The sequence below is a fragment of the Orcinus orca genome, chromosome 19 (assembly GCF_937001465.1).
Source record: "Orcinus orca chromosome 19, mOrcOrc1.1, whole genome shotgun sequence".
NCBI classification, from domain to species: domain Eukaryota; kingdom Metazoa; phylum Chordata; class Mammalia; order Artiodactyla; family Delphinidae; genus Orcinus; species Orcinus orca.
This window is the reverse complement of record NC_064577.1, coordinates 29,287,944-29,309,912: the sequence shown is the minus strand read 5'-3', so window position 1 is coordinate 29,309,912 and position 21,969 is coordinate 29,287,944. Positions and strand designations below refer to the sequence as shown.

At 47.9% G+C, this 21,969-nt stretch overlaps 2 protein-coding genes across 8 annotated transcripts in view; both read left to right on the top strand.

The window, feature by feature from the left end:
- The window catches only part of PRPSAP1 (phosphoribosyl pyrophosphate synthetase associated protein 1), a 51,638-nt gene extending 42,538 nt beyond the window's left edge, over window positions 1–9,100 (top strand). For all 5 annotated transcript variants that reach the window (XM_049702028.1, XM_004275508.4, XM_012535057.3 and 2 more), the window contains 3 exons: window positions 6,377–6,447; window positions 7,228–7,374; window positions 8,354–9,100. In XM_049702028.1, the coding sequence (XP_049557985.1) occupies window positions 6,377–6,447; window positions 7,228–7,374; window positions 8,354–8,512 (377 nt within the window). In that variant the 3' untranslated portion in view covers window positions 8,513–9,100. The remainder of the gene's footprint in view (window positions 1–6,376; window positions 6,448–7,227; window positions 7,375–8,353) is intronic.
- Window positions 9,101–9,242: 142 nt separating this feature from the next.
- QRICH2 (glutamine rich 2) overlaps window positions 9,243–21,969 on the top strand; it is a 28,583-nt gene continuing 15,856 nt past the window's right edge. For 2 of the 3 annotated variants that reach the window (XM_049702014.1, XM_049702013.1), the window contains exons 1-5: window positions 9,243–12,387; window positions 12,562–12,654; window positions 13,870–13,929; window positions 14,362–14,472; window positions 18,855–21,612. In XM_049702014.1, the coding sequence (XP_049557971.1) occupies window positions 11,926–12,387; window positions 12,562–12,654; window positions 13,870–13,929; window positions 14,362–14,472; window positions 18,855–21,612 (3,484 nt within the window). In that variant the 5' untranslated portion in view covers window positions 9,243–11,925. The remainder of the gene's footprint in view (window positions 12,388–12,561; window positions 12,655–13,869; window positions 13,930–14,361; window positions 14,473–18,854; window positions 21,613–21,969) is intronic. The other variant, XM_049702015.1, reaches the window with a different exon arrangement.

Below are 21,969 nucleotides of genomic sequence, written 5' to 3'. Positions count from 1 at the left end.
TTCTGTTGATTTTGCCTTTTGTCAAAGATTTTGTTACACGCTTTTGTAGACTAGGTAAGGACAATTGAGCATATCTGGGCAGCACTTGGCGTTCAGAGAGTGAAATAATTTTAGCTTTAGTAAAAAAGATATATGTGTAGTGGTGTGAAATCTTAAGCTTTTTTAATTTGGTAAGATGGATGATAGCAACCATTGATCACATATCAGGCTTTGGTGATCAGGTAACTTTAGCACTTAATTTAGTGATGTAGCCCTTTGACCTGATACTGGACTAATTTATTTTTAATCCAACAGTGGAAGCTGTTTACTTCGGTGGACTTTTGAGTGACAATAACAAGCATTCTATGCTGGAAGATATATCATGGTTTTTAGAGGAAGGAGAGTATTTCTTTTTAAAATCTGTATCTATCTGCCATGCCTCAGAAAGATACAGACTAATACGTTGGGGAAACATTAGCATGGTTACACCGCAGACAGGTTATTTCAGACAGGCTCCTTTCTAAGGTATAAACATTACAATTCTTTTCCCCCATTCTGTAAAATTTCCACTGCTCTGTTTTCAACTTTGGAGGTTTTTATTATGAGAAACAAGTAATATACTCTTTAATTTTTAGTGTCACAGCATTTTTTTTTTTTGAGATTTTCATAATTAAAGTTCTTGAATAGGGAATACATTCACATATTTCAAAATTCAAAAAGTATAAAATCCTTTATGGTGAAAAACCTTTCCACCCACCCACCTCCCCCCTCTCCTGCAGCTACTCCGATCTCCAATGTGGTTGGTTTCTTGTGTATCCATTTAGAGCTTTTATGCAAATACAAGCAAATTCCCTCATTTTCACGCAAACAGTTAGTTGTATGTTATACATCGTCCTGCCCCTTGTTTTTTTCATTCAATAGCTCCTTCTCAGTCCATACAGATTTCTGTCTTTACAGTTTCATAGTATGCTGTTTATGGATATGCCATAATTTATTTAACGAGTCCCCTGTTGATGCAGTTATTTTTCTCCCAACCTTTGGGTATAAAAAAACAAGGCTCCAACAGTAATAAACGTCTGTTGGGAATTCCCTGGCGGTCCAGTGGTTAGGACTCGGTGCTCTCACTTCTGTGGACCCAGGTCTGATCCCTGGTTGGGGAACTAAGCTCCCACAAGCCAAAAATAAAACAAATAATAATAATAAATTTTAAAATAAAATAAAATAAACATCTGTTGAGTCCCTATTATGTGCCAAGAGCTGTTCTAAGCCCTTTAGTAGATCTTCGAATTTGGCCCTTGAACAATAGTACGCATAGGCGCTCTTGTGATCCCTCATTTTGCCAGTGAGGAAACCGAGACACACGGCCGGGGCTGGTGGCGCCAGGGTTTGGAATGTAGCTGCTGACTCCAGAATCCACACTACTTTGTTTTTTTAGCTTTTTATTTTGAACTAACTGCAGACTTAGAGAAAAGGTGAAAGAATAATACAAAATTCCTCTCTACTCTTCACTCAGAGCCCCCAAATTGAACATTTATATGCCTTTTTTTTTTTTTTCTGAACGATTGAGAGTGAGTTGCAGACATAATGCCCCCTTTATTGCTAAATACTTGTGTATATTTCCTAAAAACAGACTGTCTAATATAACCACGTATGATTATCAGACTCAGGAAAATAACGTTGTTACGATACTGCTATCTAATCTGCAGACCTTATCCACATTTTACCGGCTGTCCCACCAATGTCCTTCAGAGGAAAAGAAAACAGTTTTTTGGGGCCCAGGACCCAGTGTGAGATCACACGTTGCACCAGTTGTCATTTCTCTTTGGTCTCAGTTAATCAGGAGTGACTCCTCTGTTCTTTGTCTCCAGTGACCTTGATACTCTGAAGAGTGCAGGCCAGTTATTTGTAGAATATCCTTTCATTGGGGCTTGTTTCTTTCCTCATATTGGGTTGAATCACTTATTACTATGATTTTTGTCAAATGGAGGTTTTTCTAATTCCCCTTCTTCCCTGTCCGTTCAGTCATTTATATCAGTATGGATTTGTGGAATCTTGTTTTATTCAGCACGTTATAGTCCATTGCTACTACTTGTGTTAACGCTCAAACTGTCTCAGACTTGGCCAAAGAGGACTCCTTCAGGCTGCCTCCCATGTTCTTTGGACGTGTCCCTATCGTGTGTTGACTCTTCCTTGTTACTTTCTGGTACAGCTAGATGTTCCATGTTCATCTCGTACTTTCTTAGCCCTGGGATCAGCCATTTCTCCACGGAGCCCCAGTTCCTTCAGTGGGAAGTAGTGTTTAGAAACCAAGATTTGGGCTCCAGAGTGGATACGCTCAGTCACTGTACGTCATTGCCTGTGATTAACCTCGACTTACATTCTTTCATAAGTGACCGAATGTATTTACGGGATAAAGACCAAGAAATCAGATTATTGGGTCAGAAGTTAAGTTGACAGATATTGCCAAATTGCCACAGTATTTTATATGGTGAGATTCTCTTCTGAGAATGTTGCCTTATTACTTATTGTAACAGTGTTGTCATTCCTTGATAGATGGTTGGTATGTTTACAACTTTTATAATCGCCATAGGATTTTCTTTTTCTTTAATTTTTTTTTTTACTTTTTTTGGTTGAGGCATTCGGGATGCCAGGGAAGTCTCCATAGGATCATTTTCTATGATCCCCTTTTATAGATTTAGCCAAGGGAATTCTGAAAAAAATGTTATTTCTTGTATGTGTAATTGTATTCCGTACCTTCCAAATTAAATATGCTTTATGTTTATATATCAGTTTTGCTTCTAGTATGTCATAATAGTTTATTCAATAGTAATGAAGATGAAGACATTAGAACAAGGACAAAGGAAAGCAGACTCTCGGAGTCTGTGTATTTTTAAGAAAGAAGAACTATGTTATCTTCCTGGAACCCATTTTTAAATTTAATTTTATTTTTTGAAGTATTTTTGATGTGGACCAGTTTTAAAGTCTTTATTGAATTTGTTACAATATTGCTTCTGTTTTCTGTTTTGGTTTTTTGGCCAGGAGGCATGTGGGATCTTAGCTCCCTGACCAGGGGTCAAACCCACAGCCCCTGCATTGGCACGTGAAGTCCTAACCACTGGACCTCCAGGGAAGTCCCTGGAACCCATTGTTTTAGAGCGGTAGTTCTCAAGCGAGGGGGCTTTTGCTCCCGAGAGCATATTTGGCAGTGTCTGGAGACATTTCTTGGTTGTCTCAGCCGGGGGGCATGGGGTGCTACAGGCATCTAGTGAGTAGAGGCCACAGATGCTACTGAACAGTTATCCAGCCCAGAATGTCAATAGTGCCAAGGTTGAGAAGCCCTTTTTTAAAGTAATTTATTAAAAGTGAGGTTGTATAAATGTTTCTCTTTTATAAGATAGAATTGATACCTCCCTGATGGCAAGGAATCTAACGAACTTGAAAGGATTGTGTGTCAGTGGTTCCACTGAACAGTGCTCTGTGTTTGCCACAGTGGTGACACTTAAGAGCTTGGAATGCAAAAATGAGAGGGAGGCACCTGCTCTGCCGTGATTTTCCTGGCTTGTTAATTTTACTGGTGAAGGTGTGGCTTTCAGCACTAAAGTGAAAACCGACATCCGCTCCTCTTGAGCATTTGTTAAATGTAGGTTTTGACTTGTTTGCATGTAGATAGCGTTATGAGCTTGGAAGTAATTTCAGTTCTAGTTCTACTGGCGACCTTATTTTATTTCGTATATCTCTTTTTAATGTCAGTCTGTTGATAAAGTTTGACATTCCATTGAATTAGAAATAGACCGAGATCAAAATGGATAAGGAATGAATAATTCCTCTTAGTCCCTTTTCACTCTTTATTTTAGGAGAGGAAGGTTTTTTGATTCTGGCGAAACAGTAAAAGAGTGTGTGTGTGTGTGTGTGTAATCTAAAGGATGGTTGTAAAAGCAGCACTATTTTACCTGGAAAATGCCAATTATAAATGCAGAAGACAATTTCCTACTTCCTCCATAAGAACATTGGAAATCATTTGCTAAATTGACATTTTTACTGCAGTAAGTCGATGTAGTTTTTTTTTTTTTTTTTTTTTGCTGTACGCAGGCCTCTCACTGTTGTGGCCTCTCCCGTTGTGGAGCACAGGCTCCGGACGCGCAGGCTCAGCGGCCATGGCTCACGGGCCCAGCCGCTCCGCGGCATGTGGGATCCTCCCGGACCGGGGCATGAACCCGTGTCCCCTGCATCGGCAGGCGGACTCTCAACCACTGCGCCACCAGGGAGGCCCTGGGGGCATTTTTTTAAGCCTGTGAGGTCCTGTTCTCTTGATGCTATCATGAAGTCTGTCTCGTCTTTTAGTAGCCACCAAATTATGTATCCAGTTTGTGCCAATCCCAAAGGCAGTTATGAGCGGGGACTGACCCTTTTTTTTTAAGCCTTGATCCTTGCCATGCCTGTTTTTCATTTCAAACTGACAAAAGTTTTTTGGGGAGAGGCTTACAGAGAAGTCAACAGGAATACTGTGACATGCATCAAACGAGAGCTGAATTTCTGTTGATGTCTGATGAAGGTTACTGGCTTTCAGTCTTTTTTTTTTTTTTAAATGAGGAGTCATTATTATTATTATTTATTTATTTATTTTTGCCTGTGTTGGGTCTTTGTTGCTACGCGTGGGCTTTCTCTAGTTGCAGTGAGCGGGGGCTACTCTTCGTTGCAGTGCGTAGGCTTCTCATTGCAGTGGCTTCTCTCGTTGCGGAGCACGGGCTCTAGGCGTGTGGGCTTCAGTAGTTGTGACACGTGGGCTCAGTAGTTGTGACTCACGGGCTCTAGAGCACAGGCTCAGTAGTTGTGGCGCACGGGCTTAGTTGCTCCGCGGCATGTGGGATCTTCCCGGACCAGGGCTCGAACCCGTGTCCCCTGCATTGGCAGGTGGATTCTCAACCACTGCGCCACCAGGGAAGCCCAGTCTTTTTTTTTATTTTACAGAGAAAAATGGTCAAGAAAGGGGCCACATCTCTTTAAGAAGCGGGTAGGTCAACGTAACCACCTACCCGCATGGTTTAATTTAAAGACAGAATTTGAGGAAGGCTTTTCTGATGTTGGTAGTTTATTTCCTCCCCCTTCTAGGTGATACTTATACGCAGAGCCTTTTTGACTGCCCACATTTAACAAATTGCCCTTGTTTCCAAGATGGGAAATCAGGAAATGTCTACTGAAATTTGCCTGTAAAATAGTGCTGAATTTCAACTCAGCTGGTTTGCTAGTATACGCAAAGGGACGTGTTCTTCCAGGTTTGCAGCGCCTGTAGATAGAAGTCAGCTAAAATGGATTGCTTACTGATAATTACCGAACTATATATACTTACCCTGAATTTATTCTATTCCCGCTCCCCCACCACTAGTTTAGTAACTATTTCAGAATTTAAAAAAGCTTTCCAGAAAAAGGAGAATGTTTAGCCTGTTCTTCTGAAATATTTCCCCGCCCTCAGTTTACTAACCTCCTTTACAGGGTGAATTCCGATGTCCCTTCTGCATCCTGTAGTTTGCTTTGTGCACTGATGGGCCGTTTTCACATATAAATTTTGTAGTGAGATAAGAAGCCTCTACTTTAAGGACCAGTTAAATCAGGAAAAGATGATGGACTTGTGGTTATTGTCTTCAGCTTCCTAACTTTCAGGAAACCGATTATGTCAGTGGTGTAGTTGTCTGATAATAAGGTTACATTGTCCCAGTAAGGTCGCCTTGGAAGAAAATGAAGTAAAGCCGGCTATTTATCTGGCAGTCTGGCAGCCTTTCCCTGTTTACTTTCTGCGGAGCGGCATTTATTTACATCTGTTTACAAGTGGAATATTTCTGTTTTGAGTGGCATCGTGGTGCTGCTTTTGTGCCAGTGAGATCTCTCTTGCTCTGCTCCCCGCTGACTTGAGGCCTGAGCCGCCCAGCGTGGCCTGGCTCTTAGGCACACGGGGCTGCTGAGCCCTTGAAACGTGGCTGGTCCCAACTGAGAATCGCTGCGTGTGGAGAATGCACACCAAATACGAAGACTTAATATGAAAAAAAAAAAAAGTAAAACATCTCTAATAAATTTGCATATAGATTATGTATCAAAACAATAATATATTGGCTATATTGGGTAAAATAAAAATCTATTAATTTCACCTACTTCTTTTTGCTTTCTAATGTGGGTACTAGAAAATGTAAACTTACTTTCATGGCTCACCTTCCCTGCTGTTGGACGGTGCTGCTCCGGGTAACCTGTTTCTGAGAGCACCCAGGTTGATTGAGGGGAATTTGCATATTCTTTTAATTGTCCGCCCTGGCTCTGCCACCAGTTCCAGGGAATGGCGTTGTGACGACTACATTTACCTAGTGATACGTGACTAACTGAGGTCTTGTGATTTGTTTTGCTTTGCTAGTGATGATGGCCAAGGAGAAGCCACCGATCACGGTAGTCGGAGATGTTGGAGGACGCATTGCGATCATTGTGGTAGGTCACAGTCTTACTGTGCAGAGATGACATTACTCTTAGTAGGTGTCCACCTTAGGATTGGTGTCCAGTGACGATGATGCATTTAAGTGGACCCATCTAGCCTTTCTCACCCAGGCTCCCCTAGGACAACTAGGAGAAACTTTTAAACAGATGAACCGGGATTATTATAACCTACAGGTGTAAAAGGAGCACAGTAGTAGTACCTGTAAGTAAATTCGATTCCATAGGTAACCTTTGTCTGAAGGGGTCTGTGTCCTGTCAAACTAGCTGACCTACTCAACCTTAAGCTCGTGGGCAGTGAAGTGAGCTGAAGGTGGGCTGTTCCATTCTCACTAACAAGAGCGTGTGTCTTGTTCTTTGTTACTTTAACACGATACACGTGCTCCCAGCTCTAAACGCCTCTGCTGGGCCAGAGGATCGGCCCTTTACAATGGCTCACTTTATTTCTCCGTTCCCTTCTATTAACTTTCTCTTGGAAAAAAGTAAATGAGACACTGGCTATGTGGGATTCATCAGAAATTTGAAACAGGGAAAGGAGTCTTGGCAGTCTCCTGAACTCAGGCCGCAATGTCGCGTATGACTGTAAGGCTTTGCTGCTCTTTCTGTTGACAGTCATGCACGTTACAAGGCCACGCAGTTCCAAATGGACGTTCAGTCTTTGACCCAGGCAGATAGCTCTGATTTTCCATTAGACATCCTCTGAAGCAAAGTGCAAGGAGGCGTGTGTTTATAGATGGGGATGGAGGGAACTTAGCACTAACACTGGTCTCTTCTCAGGATGACATCATTGATGATGTGGAAAGTTTTGTTGCTGCTGCGGAGATCCTGAAAGAGAGAGGTGCTTATAAGATCTACGTCATGGCCACTCACGGCATCCTGTCTGCGGAGGCCCCCCGTCTGATTGAGGAGTCCTCCATCGACGAGGTCTGTCTGCTCTTTTTTTTCTTTTTTTTTGAAGTCTTTAATTTTTTATTTTATATGCAGAGAGCCGTTGTTTCTGCGTAAGGTAGATGTCCTGAACGACCCATTCAAGGAAGTTGAGTCACAATTTGCTGCTCTGTTTTCCGTGAATAGTTAAATGGCTCATTCAGTTTTTTATATTTTTGAAATTTTCTTTTTTTAATATTATTTTTAATTAATTAATTTTTGGCTGCATTGGGTCTTCGTTCCTGCGCATGGGCTTTCTCTAGTTGCAGCGAGCGGGGGCTGCTCTTCGTTGCTGCGCGCGGGCTTCTCATTGCCGTGGCTTCTCTTTGTTGTGGAGCGTGGGCTCTGGGCGCGCAGGCTTCAGTAGCTGTGGCTCGTGGGCTCAGTAGTTGTGACGTGTGGGCTGAGTTGCTCCGCGGCATGTGGCATCTTCCCGGACCAGGGCTCGAACCCGTGTCCCCCGCATTGGCAGGCGGATTCTTAACCACTGCGCCACCAGGGAAGCCCCTCAGTCAGTATTGCTTACTGCCTCTCGAGAGGACTGTGAGATCGTGCTTTGGGTGGCTAGTGGTCTGTTGGGGCAGATGTATAGTTAGGAATATATGTCTGTTTTCATAAAGATTTGGTCTGTGTACTTCAGTATAATTTGTATTTCAATATGATTTGATACCATAGTAGCGTTTCTCTCAAGACTTGAATTCTTCCTTGATAATAGGAAGGTTTCCCGCAGTGCTGGGGCTCACCCTATCATTTCTGCATACGTAGCCCTGACCTTCCTAAGCTTCTATTTTGAATCATGTAACCTTTGCCCTGTGTAAAGTCGGGTTAGTTTGTAAAAACTGTACTGAGTGGAATAAGGTTTTATAGTTTGAGCCTTGGTCTGTGGGTACCACACGTTAGGTAAACTTCTCTGAGTGACCACGTTGGGCCGCACATATCAGTAACAGCGTTTCTTTTCCATTACTGCAACGACCAGGTGGTGGTGACGAATACTGTCCCTCACGAGGTCCAGAAGCTGCAGTGTCCCAAGATTAAGACTGTGGACATCAGTCTGATTCTTTCTGAAGCGATTCGGAGAATCCACAACGGGGAGTCCATGGCGTACCTTTTCCGAAACATCACAGTGGACGACTAGCTTTCCTGGTTGCCTTGGCCCTGGAACTCCCAAGGAAAACGTGTGAAAAGCAGTGCCGTCAGTTATGTACACAGCATTTCCTTTCAAGGGAGGCAGGTGGTCTCTCTTGCCAAATTTGGTGGGTAGGAGGCATTAAGATGGTCAAGGGGAAGACAGAGATCACAGGTCCATGGCCTCAACTGTCTGTCGTCGGCATCCTGTTCCTTAAAAAAAAGTTAGACACCTTCCTGAAGAGAATCTGAAAATCTTGTTGATATTGAAAGGGAGTGAAAGGGAGATAAAATCCTAACTCTCTAACGTTCATTCAGTTTGTTTCCAGCGCAGGGAAACGTCCGTGTTAATGTTGAACTTGGTTAGGGCAGCTGAGCACCCGGCACTGTTCCTATTCCAGTTGTCCTCTCGCCAGTCAACTTCATGCACATCTTTTACAGAGAATCGTATTTTTCTTTGAGAAACTTCTTGCCAGCCGCCAGTGAACAATGAAGCATCTGTGGTGTTACTCCTAGCGAGGACATCAGATTAAAGAATCACATCCTAACTCTGGATCTCCGAGTTGCTCTTAAATTGCAAATAAAAGAATTTTCTGTCTTGCTAGTGTCTTCACTACATTGCAGAGCTGCCCACTCTCCTGCCTTCTGTCCAGACTCTGCAGAAGCTGGTGCCTTGAATGTGGGGTGGTGGTCCAGGTCCATGGCTCCTGGACATAAGTCTCCCTCTGCAGGTTCCACTCCCTTCCCTTCACATTCCGTGACGTTAAGTTCTTGTTGAATAATATATTTTCAACCTAAATTTAAAAAAAAAACAAAAAACGTAACCGTACTTTTCCCTGTGTGACAGGTGACACTTAGGTTGGTTGCATTACTTAGGACTGCACTTGATCTTTCTGCCACCATTTTAAATTACATAATCACGATTCTAGTTAATACCTTATTTGTCGGGCAGGCCTTGCCGCAAATGTAGACTTTTTATACCTTTTAGTCTGATCCAAGTCAGGACTGAATGAAACAGGCAGGAGGAGTGTCTGCCCAGAAATGAACTGTAGTCTCTCATTGGTTCTCATAGCTCCTAAGAGATAATAAAGGGCAATTCGCGTATTTGTACAATTGTATTTCTCTGCAGGGAGGTTTCCTGGACATTTTTCCCCCTTTCCCAATGACTAGGAAAGTTCCCAGCCCGCCATCAAGACTTGAGCACATTTGCTTTTTCAAGCACACAAAGAAGTTGCCTTTTTTTAATAATCCAAGTAGGGGAATTCTGAGAAAAGAACTAAATTATCAAATAATTAGCATGGTTGTAGAGGAAGAGCCGTGGACTGTTACTCAGGAGACTGGTTCTGTCCTGGATGTGGGGCAGATGACCAGTCCTTTCTGGCCCTCTGTCATCGGTTGTGGAAGGGGAGGTTAGGAATTGAAAGCTAAGGTCCTTTTCAACCCCAAATTCCATTTATATCTGCAGTTAATGTTATCTTTCCTATGTCTCTAAAAGAGATTTTAAATGTACTTATTTAGCAAAAGCGTTTAGGAGAATATATCTCCTGGGATTAACAAGCCCTTTGCATTGGCATTTAGTGAGTCCTAGTGTGTGCCTGGCATGATAGCAAGTCTCAGGGACATGAAAATGGAAACGTGAGGGCGCGGGAGCTGATGTTCTGGCCGTAGCTAGTGTAGTAGTAGCAGTCACATTCAGTAGAAAGTCACTGAACTTAGAACGGTTAAGCCCACACACCACACCACAGCCTCCAGTACAGCTGATGCTCAGTCCTAAGGCTTCAACTTCAACTTTGTGATCTGGCCTTACATTTTCTTTTTTTTTTTTTAAGATTTTTTTGATGTGGACTATTTTTTTTAAGTCTTTATTGAATTTGTTACAGTATTGATTCTGTTTTATGTTTTAGTTTTTTGGTCTTGAGGTATGTGGGATCTTAGCTCCCTGACCAAGGATCGAACCCGCACCCCCTGCATTGGAAGGTGGAGTCTTAACCCCTGGACTGCCAGGGAAGCCCCCAGCCTTACGTTTTCTAATGTAAGAGTGTAAGTGCACAGAAGACTAAAAATAATTTCTTCTTTTGATGATCTCAACAACCACTTGAAGGCCTACTGTGTGTCAGGCTCTGGGAATATAATAGTGAACAAAAATCCTTGGGTGTTACCCTCAGGGAGGTTTTAGACTCGTGTCTAAAGCTCCATTTCCAGGAAACATTGCTTTTATTGGAGGGGGAGAGAGTGAACATGAAGGGTTTCCATTTTACCCGTTCAGACTAAACTAAAAATTTGAATTTGAAAAGTAGTTAAAATAATACACAGTATAGATGCAGTTACAAGTTTTCTTTAGCTTCCTGAATATAAACACTGAAAATTGTTACCTGTTTTCTGGGAGAATCTAGTATGGGGAAGTCAAGCCTCAATTGCTGAGACCATCAGATTCCTCTGGTCCTGTCTAATGAGTCCTGCCTTGTAACCAGGGGAGATGGCTGGCGCTTGACCAGATGTCTGTTTTGAGATAAATGAGGCCAGGGCGGCGCAGAAAAGGTCTGTCAGCTGGTGGCTGACGAACCGCCTGGGTAGTGAGTGGTCTTTTTCCAGGTTACCTTCCCCTCTGATTGAGCAGAATGCTATGGGAACTGTTCCCAAGGGGCCAAGGTCTCAGGACTGCGTCTCTTAGATCCGTGCCACCGCCCTGCGAAGGGAACAACTAAAACACACAAAACATAGTGGCCATGAGGCCTCTTAAATCTTCCCACTATTGTGGCCTCCACAGGAGAGTAAATCAGCTGGAATCTAGGTGAACCTTACGGGGTATCCCCCTCCCCCCCTCCCCCTCCCCACAAAAAAGAAAAACTGATGTGTTTCCTGGTAGGAATGCCTCGGTCCAGCCCTATAGCGCCGTTTGGGAGTGTTTACTGAGAACAAAAATTGGTGGCACCTTGGGTGTAGCCAGGGCTTCCTGACCCACTAGGACTGGCTGTCTTCGGGGGTCGGGGGTGCCTTCAAGGACGGGCAGGTCTCCGCGCTGAGGCCGGCTGTCTACGGGGCGTGTTCTTGCGCGGAATCCTCGGGGCACGCAGGGGGCCCCCACAAGCGAGCAGCGAACGGGGCCGCGCACCCAGTTCTAAACGTCGGCCAGCCGCCAAGGCAGCACTCCAGGGCTGGAGCTCGGAGACCGAAGATCGGACGGTGGCGGGCTGACGGCGGGGGCTCAGCGGTGCCCGGACCCCCGTTTCCCGGGAGCGAGGGGTGGGAAGCCCGAGGGCCAGGCGCTTCCTCTCCGTCCCCTAGGCAGGCTCCAGACTGCGACTGCTGCCTGGCGCGGCCGGGCCCAGGGGCGGGGGTGCCCCGGGGCCTCGCAGGGGCCCGGAAAGGCCCCAGAAACGCGACAAGCCGTGAGGGGGGCAGGGCCGCCGGAGAAGGCGCACGATGCCGCCCGGGACGACGGCGGCCCCCTCGGTCTCCCTCCGGGAGCTGGCCGATCTCGCCATCGGCACCCCAGAGGTGGGCGCCGTCAACTTCACGGCCCTGCACACGCTCATCGTGGCCATGCTCAAGAATCTCAACCTGCAGGATACTCGGATCGACTTCCCGTCCCCGATGCTCGAGCAGAGTCGCTTGTTCGAGTCCCCGCGGGTCTCAAGCAGCAGGGCACAGCTGCAGGCGCTGGAGAGCCAGGTGGAGGACCTGGGCGGGCAGGTCCAGGACCTCAGCCTGCAGCTCGAGACCATGGGGGGCCAGGTGCAGGCCATCGTGCAAAACTTCCCGTCCCAGGCCGGCGGGCTGGACGCCCGGGACTGGCTGGAAATGAAGGATCCGCCCTTGCTTACGGAGGGGAAAGCACAAGTAGGGTCGACGAAAGTCCGGAAGGACGGCGAGCCGGTACCCAAGGTGGGCGCGAGGGCTGTCCGCCCCTCCCCCCGCCCCGGCCGCTCTGCAGCGCCCCCTGGAGCTGAGCCCCGGAGGCGCACCTGGGGGAGGAGGCCGGGGCCGGCAGACGCGGGCGTGGTAGGGCCCAGGCCTGCTTGCGGCCTGGGACCACGCGGCCCGTGCTCTACGTTTTAGGGTATGGAGCTGCTCCAGGACATCAAGGAAGACGCGAAAATACTGAAGGAAGCCCAGCAAAAGGCGAAGGAGCAACCCGAGTTGCACCCGGAGGTGAGGGCGGCCGGGACCCCACCTTGGGGAGCTGAGTGGCCCCTTCCCGGGCAGCCTCCTTCGTCCCTTCTGTTTACACGGGGGGCTCACCCACCACTTGTCAGACACCCAGGCATCCTGAGCCGACCCAGAGAGGGGCTGACAACTTCTCAATATTCTTTGAGCGAATTTCCTTTAAACTAGAATAAAGAAAGAAGGTGGTGGGTGTTGAGAGACAAAGCTTGGTCCAAGAAGAGGGGGACTGGAACAGAGAGGGTTCTGGGGCACCACCACCATCCCCCTACCTGCAGCCCCCCAGGCAGCCCCACTCTCACTTGGATCTTTGCTCCCTGGGAGAGAGAAGCACAAATCCCTCAGCATAAGCATTTTCCAGTGAACAGCAGAGACCGGAAGTATGCCAGTTCCAGGAGATACTAGGCAGTGCTTCTGTTTCAGGCCCATATGAGACCGGAGTAGGGGATTAGAGCTGGGAAAAAAGGAGGAGCAATTAGGAGGAAGCCCAGGGAGAGGCTGAGAAAAGAGACTTGAGAGAGAAGAAAAGCTCAAAGGAGGAGGTAGCCGAGACCCTGGAGGAGACTAACCCATGGATTCCACGTGCCCACCTCATCCCGAGGCCTCCAGCCCCCAGCAGGACTCATTTTTGCTCTGGGAAGCTTTTCTTTGTAAAGTGTGGTGTTTTTAGGTTTGGGGCTGTCTTCGGTTAGACTAAAGGCTTGTTTTACCTTTAGATTCGTAGATTCTGGAGGTTTGCAGAAGTTATCAGGAGCCACTTAAATGATAGCAATTTGCTCTGGTTGTTTTGAGGTGCTTTTCTCTTTAAGCAACACAGTCGTTCAGATGCCCTTGAAGTACCCAGTCATCTTTGTCCTTGAGAGGCGAGGTTAGCCTCGTGGAGCAGTGCTGCAGTGTCTCACTAGTGGGTTGTGTGAAATGCATCCCAGGACCAAAGAAATGTTCCCATTCCTGCATGGTTTTTGCTTGCGGCATGCTGTCCCCGGGTACCACCTGCCACGCTCCGCTTCCCTTCCTCTTGTTGGCTGGGAAGAGCACGGGGAGCCTGGCTTACCAGCCTTCTCTTTACCCTCGGCTCTCAGACCCACATACCTCCTTTCCTCTTCTGCCTTGTGAGAGTGTGTGTGTTTGTGTCTGTGTGCGCGTGTGCAAGGGCCACAGGAGGGGCTGCTTTGATCCTTAATCTCTGAACTCTTCTTGCAGAAACTCCTCCAACGGGTTGATGAACTGGAGAAGCTAATTAGAGAAAGGGACAAATTCCTGGTAATCTCAGCCAGTTCTATGGGAAAGGGCCCTCAGGGGCCCCAGGGGGTAGGATGGTTGCCCGCGGCCCGGCCCCCCCTCTCGGGGTTCATCCAGACTCTCACCCCAGGTGTCTGCATCCTTCCAGGGTGGGGTGCTATATGCCCTCTGCCTCTTGGGGTGCCCCCCCCCCCCGGAATGAGGGAACATTCTTTCCCTCCTTGCTCAGTTGTCCATCCAGAGCCCACATGGGACAGGAAACCAGCCACTCAGGACTCACTGGTTACTTGGACAGTGACTTCTCCTTGGGGCTTTGGAAGGACCCACCCAATCCTGTTAGTTCTGTTCTGTTCCTGAAGCTTCCTGGGATTAAACTCGGGGTGTGTGTGTGTGTGTTGTAGTGTGTGTTTGGTGTGTGTGTGTTCACACATACGTGTTGTCTTTCACTGTCAGGAAATAGTGAGCTGGAAGCTCCGTGCGATTCCTGATGCAGAAGAAGCCACCATGGTCACCTGGGAAGAGCTGGAGCAGGCGGTTACTGGCGGCCGGATGGCCTCACAAATGGTGAACAGAGACGGGGGTGGGGGTGGGGGCTTGGGCAGCGGTCTTGGGTGGGGCCCCCAAACCTTTCCCTTTTTTACTGCTGTGCAGTATTCCATTATGTGGGTGTTTATAATTTATTTCACAAGTTTTCTATTTTGGACATGTTTTATGTTTTTTCCCCAATCTTATAACAAACCATGCTCTAATGTGACACTCACACAAGTGAAGGTACTCATAGGGTCGATTCCTAGAAACAGAACGCGCATTTGTGATTTGGCTAGCTTTTGCCAAATTACCTTTCATGGGCGTGGTTCCAGTTTGGACCCCCACCAGCAATGTAGGAGAGAACCTGTTTCTCAGTATCCCGCCAACTCTGTCTGTTGGTACCCACTTTTCTTAGTTTGGCCGATCGGTTAGATTGAAAACAGTACCAGAGCGTAGTTTTGATTTGCTTTCATAGCTTTTCAAAGTTCCTTTAGAGTCTGTCCTGAAATGCACGAGTCCCTTCACTATTAGTGGACAAAGGTGACCAACCCTGGAAATAAAACCTCTTCAGGAAGCCTTTTGCTGATGGTGACTTGTAGCCACGGGTGCGGGCATCTGTGCCAAGGCAGTGCACAGGATAACCAGGCTAAGCTTTCTTTGTCTGAATAAAGTGGGTATTTTCAAACGGCCCTCAAGGACAAGGGTCAGCTGCCCTTTGGCCTTGACATTCCTCTTCCCCTGGCTTTGTGTATCTGGGTCACTCAAAAAGGGTCACGTGGACGTACAGACTCACGGGGAAGAGAGCAAAGAACACTTTGGCACCACCACGTGGCCATCTGGGGTTCACCAAATATTATCTGGGTACAAAAGACACCCTTCTGGTCTCCCAGACTTTCTTTCTTTTTTTTTTTTTTTGCGGTACGCGGGCCTCTCACTGTTGTGGCCTCTCCCGTTGCGGAGCACAGTCTCCGGACGCGCAGGCTCAGCGGCCATGGCTCACGGGCCCAGCCGCTCCGTGGCATGTGGGATCTTCCCGGACCGGGGCACGAACCTGCGTCCCCTGCATCGGCAGGCGGACTCTCAACCACTGTGCCACCAGGGAAGCCCACCCAGACTGCTTTCTGAGTTTGGGGCCCTTCTTCAGAGGAAAGCAACATCAGAGAGAGTTGGAAGAAGAGCCTGCAAACAGAGAGTGGCCTAGAAAAAGGTGGCCTCTGCTTTCACGGTTATTTTTTTTTTAAGCCAAAGCTTTTTTACACTTACCCACATGTCACTGTCCTATGTTTTGAATGAGCAACACATTTCCTCGGGGTGCCACCAGAAGACACCTGCAAGACCTAAAAATAAGCCTCAACAGAAGCAACTCTAGACATTTTTACTTCTCCAGAGGTAAGAAAGTGTCAGGGATCTGACAGTGGCTCATAATCACGAACGACCCCAGAAGCAGATGAGAATTAGTATAAATATTAACTTTTGAGAAGCAAGACAGCAAGTAATGAGAAGTGCAGGCCTGCACAGACCATAATGAAGGCAGTGGAAGGAGAGTTTCACGATCTCAAGTTGGGAAAATACAACACACTTGAGCCCAGTTTTTTTTTTTGCGTTGGTGGTGGTAACTCTAGGGCGGTTGGGAGGTGCGCCATCTGCCTGCATCACGAGTGGAGAGCCAGGGTGGAAGGGAGGGTGTGCATCTGGGGTTGGGGAGTGTGGTGAGCACGGAAAAGTAAATTCCATGTTTGGAGAACCAGACATGAGGAAGGAGGCTGCAGCTGTCCACGTAGCAGCTACAGTTAAAGGAGCTCAGAACTAACATGGACGATGCCCATGCCAGGACTTGAGTGTGAAAGGACACTGACCACGTGTTTCCAAGGGCGTGTTCTGATGGCCGAGAGGGCGGTGCTTTGCAGTTTTCTTTATCACCCAGAGGTGATGATGATGATGTTGCTTCTACTTCTCCTCTTCCTCCTGGTACTTCTTCTAATGGTCAGCAAGAATGAAAGACTTACCGTAATCGGGAAAACCCAGGCCTAGCATTGTAGTCAAAACGTGCTTAAGGGAGGAAAAAGCTTCCTCAGTTCCCTGTGATCAAGGTAATGAGTCTGGGTGCCAGCTAGATCTATGGCAATGGGCTTTTAACAATCGGAGGATCTCCCAGTGGCCATTTTACTAGGTCTGTGGACCTTGAGGATAGATGCTCTCTTGCAGAAACAGCATGTTCAAAGGAAAGGACATTTCCTCTTCAAAGCTTTGTGGCCTGACAGGTTAAACAAAGTAGAAAGCAAAAATTAAAACTTATCTGCAGGCCTCCACCGAGGGAAAGGCGGATGACTGCCTGTTAGGTTGTGGTCACCCTTTGGATATCTTCTGCTTTGGGACCCAAGGAATAGTGGAGCGATTTAGAAAGGGGCTTCACGAGATTGAACATGACTTCAACTAACTGCGGCCCCACCTTCCTCTTCAAAGTGAATACGCACTGGGTCAGCACCGCTCCTGGCACCAGGACACGCACGCCAGCACTCGCTACCGTGCTCTCCGTGGCCATAGCTGCCCAGTCCATGGACGGGGCCTCATGTGCCTCCGGGTGTGAAAAGAAAAGGCCCCTTTAGGCAACTATGGGCCTCCTGGATCATGTTTTTAAATCCATTCTGCTGATCTCTGCCTTCTGATTGGAGTGCTTAATTACTGATAGAGTTTACAACTTCCATTTTGCTATTTGTTTTCTATATGTCTTATGTCTTTTCTGTTTCTCTGTTGTTGTCTTCTTGTGTGTTAAATAAATGTATTCTAGTGTACTATTTTAATTCCCTTGTATCTTTTACTGTATATTTTTTGAGGTTTGTTTTGTGTTTTTTTTTTTGGCTGCGTTGGGTCTTCATTGCTGCACGAGGGCTTTCTCTAGTTGCGGCGAGCAGGGGCTACTCTTTGTTGCGGTGCACAGGCTTCTCATTGTGGTGGCTTCTCTTGTTGCGGAGCACGGGCTCTAGGTGCAAGGGCTTCAGTAGTTGTGGCATGCAGGCTCAGTAATTGTGGCTTGTGGGCTCTAGAGCGCAGGCTCAGTAGTTGTGGCACACAGGCTTAGCTGTGCTGCGTCATGTGGGATCTTCCCGGACCAGGGCTCGAACCTGTGAACCCGTGTCCCCTGCATTGGCGGGCGGATTCTTAACCACTGCACCACCAGGGAAGTCCCTTGAGTTATTTCCTTATTGGGTCCATAGCCATGTGCAGTGTAGGACTGATTATCTTCCACTTCCAACGCAGCGCCTTTCTGAGTCCTTTGCCCCCTGAATTACAGGTTTCTCCAAACTGGCTTGTAGAAACAGGCACTGTTCCCAGCCCCCCGAGAGTCTGGGTGCTGTTCCCTCTAGCTTTGAAGATGGTTCTTTTCCCAGTCTGGGGAGTTTCCTCACATGTACGTGCTGGTCGTTTCTGTGCTGAATACCCGAGGGGGAACCCTCTGGGGATCTGCTTTGTTGTCTTTACATGCTCGTGCTTTCTTCCCAATCCTATGTTCTTTGAGCCCTCGCTGCCTCGGTCTCCCTGAATGCTTCTCTCTGCCTCCCACATGGGGAGTCTGCTCGCCCCACTTCAGTCCCCCATCCCTGCATTGCAGCCTGGGAACCAGCCAGCCAGTAAGCCGAGGCAACAGTAGGGCTCCCATAGTTTGCTTCCCCATCTTTCAGGGATTGCTATCGCCTTCATCAGCTGATACCCAGTGTCTAGAAAACCACTGTTTCATAGTTGTTGCTTTTTGGTTTTTTGTTTTTGGTTGTTATAGACCGGAAGGTAAATCTAGTCCCTGTTACTCCATTTGGGCTGGAAATGGGAATAATCCACATCCTTTTTTTTTTTTTAACAGCTTCTTAATTTTCTGCAGCATGGCTGTGCTGTAAATATACCCCTATTGATAATCTATTTTCATAAATAATGCCACAGACTCTGTACCTGTATTTTGGTGCGTTCTTTTGTGAGAGTCCATACAGAAAATGGGAATTTCTGGATTTGTGCTTTGCATTTTAAATACATGGTATACTTTCCCTGCAGCGTGCACTCTGCCACCAGCAATGGGTCAACGATGGGGTAGACTTTATATTGTAAACTCAATACGTTATTCATGTCCTTTATTTGTAGACTCAACGAGGGTTGGAGTTGACCACTTGTATTTTGCAGGTTTTCCCCTGCCTTTTATGAGGGAAATTACATACTATGATGCCATTTACAAACGTGCAGATTCTCAGAAGTCTGGAGAACTATCCCTCAAGAATGTCAAAGTTGGTATTTGTGTCCAGTTTAGTTTTGTGAGGGTATTTTTTTCCAGGGGCTCTAAATCATCTTAGATGCCCCACACTTCCTTCCCTCCAACTCTTAAAATGAGTACTTTTTACTCAGAGTCACTGATTTCTTTCTTCCTCTTCCACCAGGTCTCAGAGTCATCAACAAGGCTTCCTAGGCACAAAGGGCAGGGTTCCATGACATCAAACGATAAAATTCCAAGTGGGGCCTCTACCAAGCATCCAAGTATCGACGAGGCTATAGAGTCTGCCAGTGGTTTTGGCACAGATGAGACCTCGGGAACCAGTGGCATAGGATACTCCTCTGAAGGGGTTACTGGCAGGGAACAAAGCAAAGGTGCGTCTGCTACTGGGTTTCCTGGTAGAGAAGAGGACTCAAGGGCCCGTGAAGAAGCTGGCCTAACCAAACACCGTCCCCAATTGAGAGCAGAGTCAGATCGTCGCCGGGCTGGAGAGCAGCACGGCTTAGCACATCTACGCAGAGATGAACAAGATGCACACCTTGGCCCAGTTTATCAGGACGTATCCTCCGCCACCTTGCCTAGAGCTCTGCATGGTCATGTGTCCCCAGATCAGCATGGGGGAGTGCACGTTAGCCAGGGTCAGATCTATGCACGGCCAGACCAACATGGATTAGGACCACTTGGCATGAATCAGCCTGCATCGCTACAACCTAGCACTTACGCACATGGTGCGGTACCCCTCGCTGTGGGTCAGCTTGGGGTGACGCCGCCTGGAATGGATGAGCAGGAATTGGTACTAGCTGGCATGGCTCAGAGTGATGCAGTGCCACCATTGGTATCTGGCAGAGATCAGCAAGGATTGGGACTACCTGGTACAGACCAGCCTGGTATGGTTCCACTTGGCACATATCAGCATGGTGTGATACTTCCTGGCATAGACCAACATGGTATAAAACAGGCTGGCATGGACGAGAGTGGTGTGGGACCACTTGGCACTGATCAGCATGGATTGGTACCTCTTGGGGTAGATCAGCATGGATTCGTAATATTTGGCACGGATCAGCAGGGCTTGCTGTCACCTGGTTTGATGCAAGTTGCTGCAGATCAGCAAGGTTTTGTACAGCCCAGTTTGGGAACATCTGGCTTCATACAACCTGGCACAGAGCAGCATGATACGATCCAGCCCAGTGCAGGTCAGCCTGCTTTGGTCCAACCCAGTATAGGTCAGCCTGGTTTGGTGCAACCTGGTGCCGGTCAACCTGGTTTGGTGCAACCTGGTGCAGGTCAGCCTGGTTTGGTGCAGCCTGGTGCAGGTCAGCCTGGTTTGGTGCAACCTGGTGCTGCAGGTCAGCCTGGTTTGGTGCAGCCTGGTGCAGGTCAGCCTGGTTTGGTGCAGCCTGGTGCAGGTCAGCCTGGTTTGGTGCAGCCTGGCGCTGCAGGTCAGCCTGGTTTGGTGCAGCCTGGTGCAGGTCAGCCTGGTTTGGTGCAGCCTGGTGCAGGTCAGCCTGGTTTGGTGCAACCTGGTGCAGGTCAGCCTGGTTTGGTGCAACCTGGTGCTGGTCAGCCTGCCTCGGTCCAACCTGGTGCAGGTCACCCTGGTTTGGTCCAGCCTGGAATGTATCAGCAAGGTTTGGTGCAACCCAGTGCAGGTCAGCCTGGTTTGGTGCGGCCTGGCGCTGCAGGTCAGCCTGGTTTGGTGCAGCCTGGCGCTGCAGGTCAGCCTGGTTTGGTGCAACCTGGTGCAGGTCAGCCTGGTTTGGTGCAGCCTGGTGCTGCAGGTCAGCCTGGTTTGGTGCAACCTGGTGCAGGTCAGCCTGGTTTGGTGCAACCTGGTGCAGGTCAGCCTGGTTTGGTGCAGCCTGGCGCTGCAGGTCAGCCTGGTTTGGTGCAACCTGGTGCAGGTCAGCCTGGTTTGGTCCAACCTGGTGCAGGTCAGCCTGGTTTGGTCCAACCTGGTGCAGGTCAGCCTGGTTTGGTGCAGCCTGATACAGGTTCACATGGCTTTTTTCAACCTGGTGTGTCTATGCCTGGCTTGGTTCCACCTGGTACATATCCACCTGGTCTGGTACAGCCTGGTGGCTATCCACATGGCTTGGTCCAATCTGGTGCCTATCCACGTGGTTTCATGCAGCCTCATGCCGATCAGCGTGGTTTGGTTCAACCTGTAATAGATCAGCATTGGTTGAGGCAATCTGGTACAGATCAAGGCTTGATACCACCAGGCACAGAGCTTCATGGCTTTCCAACATACCATGCAGATCCTCGAAGTTTTATATCACCACGCCCATACCAGCATGGTGTGGCACCTCCTGGCAGAGATCAATATGGTCGGGTGTCACCACTCGTAGCCAGTCAAGGTTTGGCATCACCAGGTATAGACCGAAAAGGCTTGGTACCACGAGAGACTTATCAACAAAGTTTGATGCGTCCTGGCCCAGACCAGCGTGGCCCAAAACCATTACGCACGGGTGTGGGATCTGCACGCCAGGATCAACAGCATTTGGAAGCACCTGAACCAGAGCAGCATGACCGGGCACATTCTGTCCCAGACTCCCATGGCCCAGGGTACCAAGGTGTAGATCAGTATGTCGAGGTGGGTTTGGATCCAAATGAAATACGTGGCTCAGTCCGACCTGGAGTTTCTGTTCAGACTTCCCCAAGCCAAGATGCCCCCTTTCTCAGGAGCACACGCTCCCTTGGCTATTTATACCGAGGCTTATCAGAAAGGAGTGATGTTCAGGGTGAGAAACGTGATTCACTGGATAAGTTGGCTCCTAGCTTCCCCATGGCAGTGGAAACATTTCGTCTGATGGGAGAGCTTATCGGCCTCTACGTGGAGCTTAAGGAGAACGTAAAGGATCTGGATGATGAACAAGCTGGCCAAACAGACTTGGAGAAGATCCAGTACCTGCTGGCACTGATGGGTGGGTGCTGCGTGCCCAGAGGAGAGGCTGCTGTCCTCCTCGCTTGGTTTCATCCTTCTCTCTCCCTGGGCCTCTGCCTGAGGCCGTGAAAACAGCATTTCCATTCTTAGCCATTCTGGGTTCTCCCATAGCCTTCAGAGTCCAAGAGATGGGATTGAACCGGTAGGAATAAAGGAGCCTCAGGAGAGGAGTGAGGCAGGTTCTTATGCCTTTGCCAGACTCTCTGGAAAGCAGCTGGGAAGATGTTGGGATGAAGGGAAAGTGATTTCATGGGGTTGGGCAGGGAGAGAGAATGTTGAAAAATTAAATTTAACCTTTGCACATTCACAATTCTAGCCCCAGAGAATAATTACGATT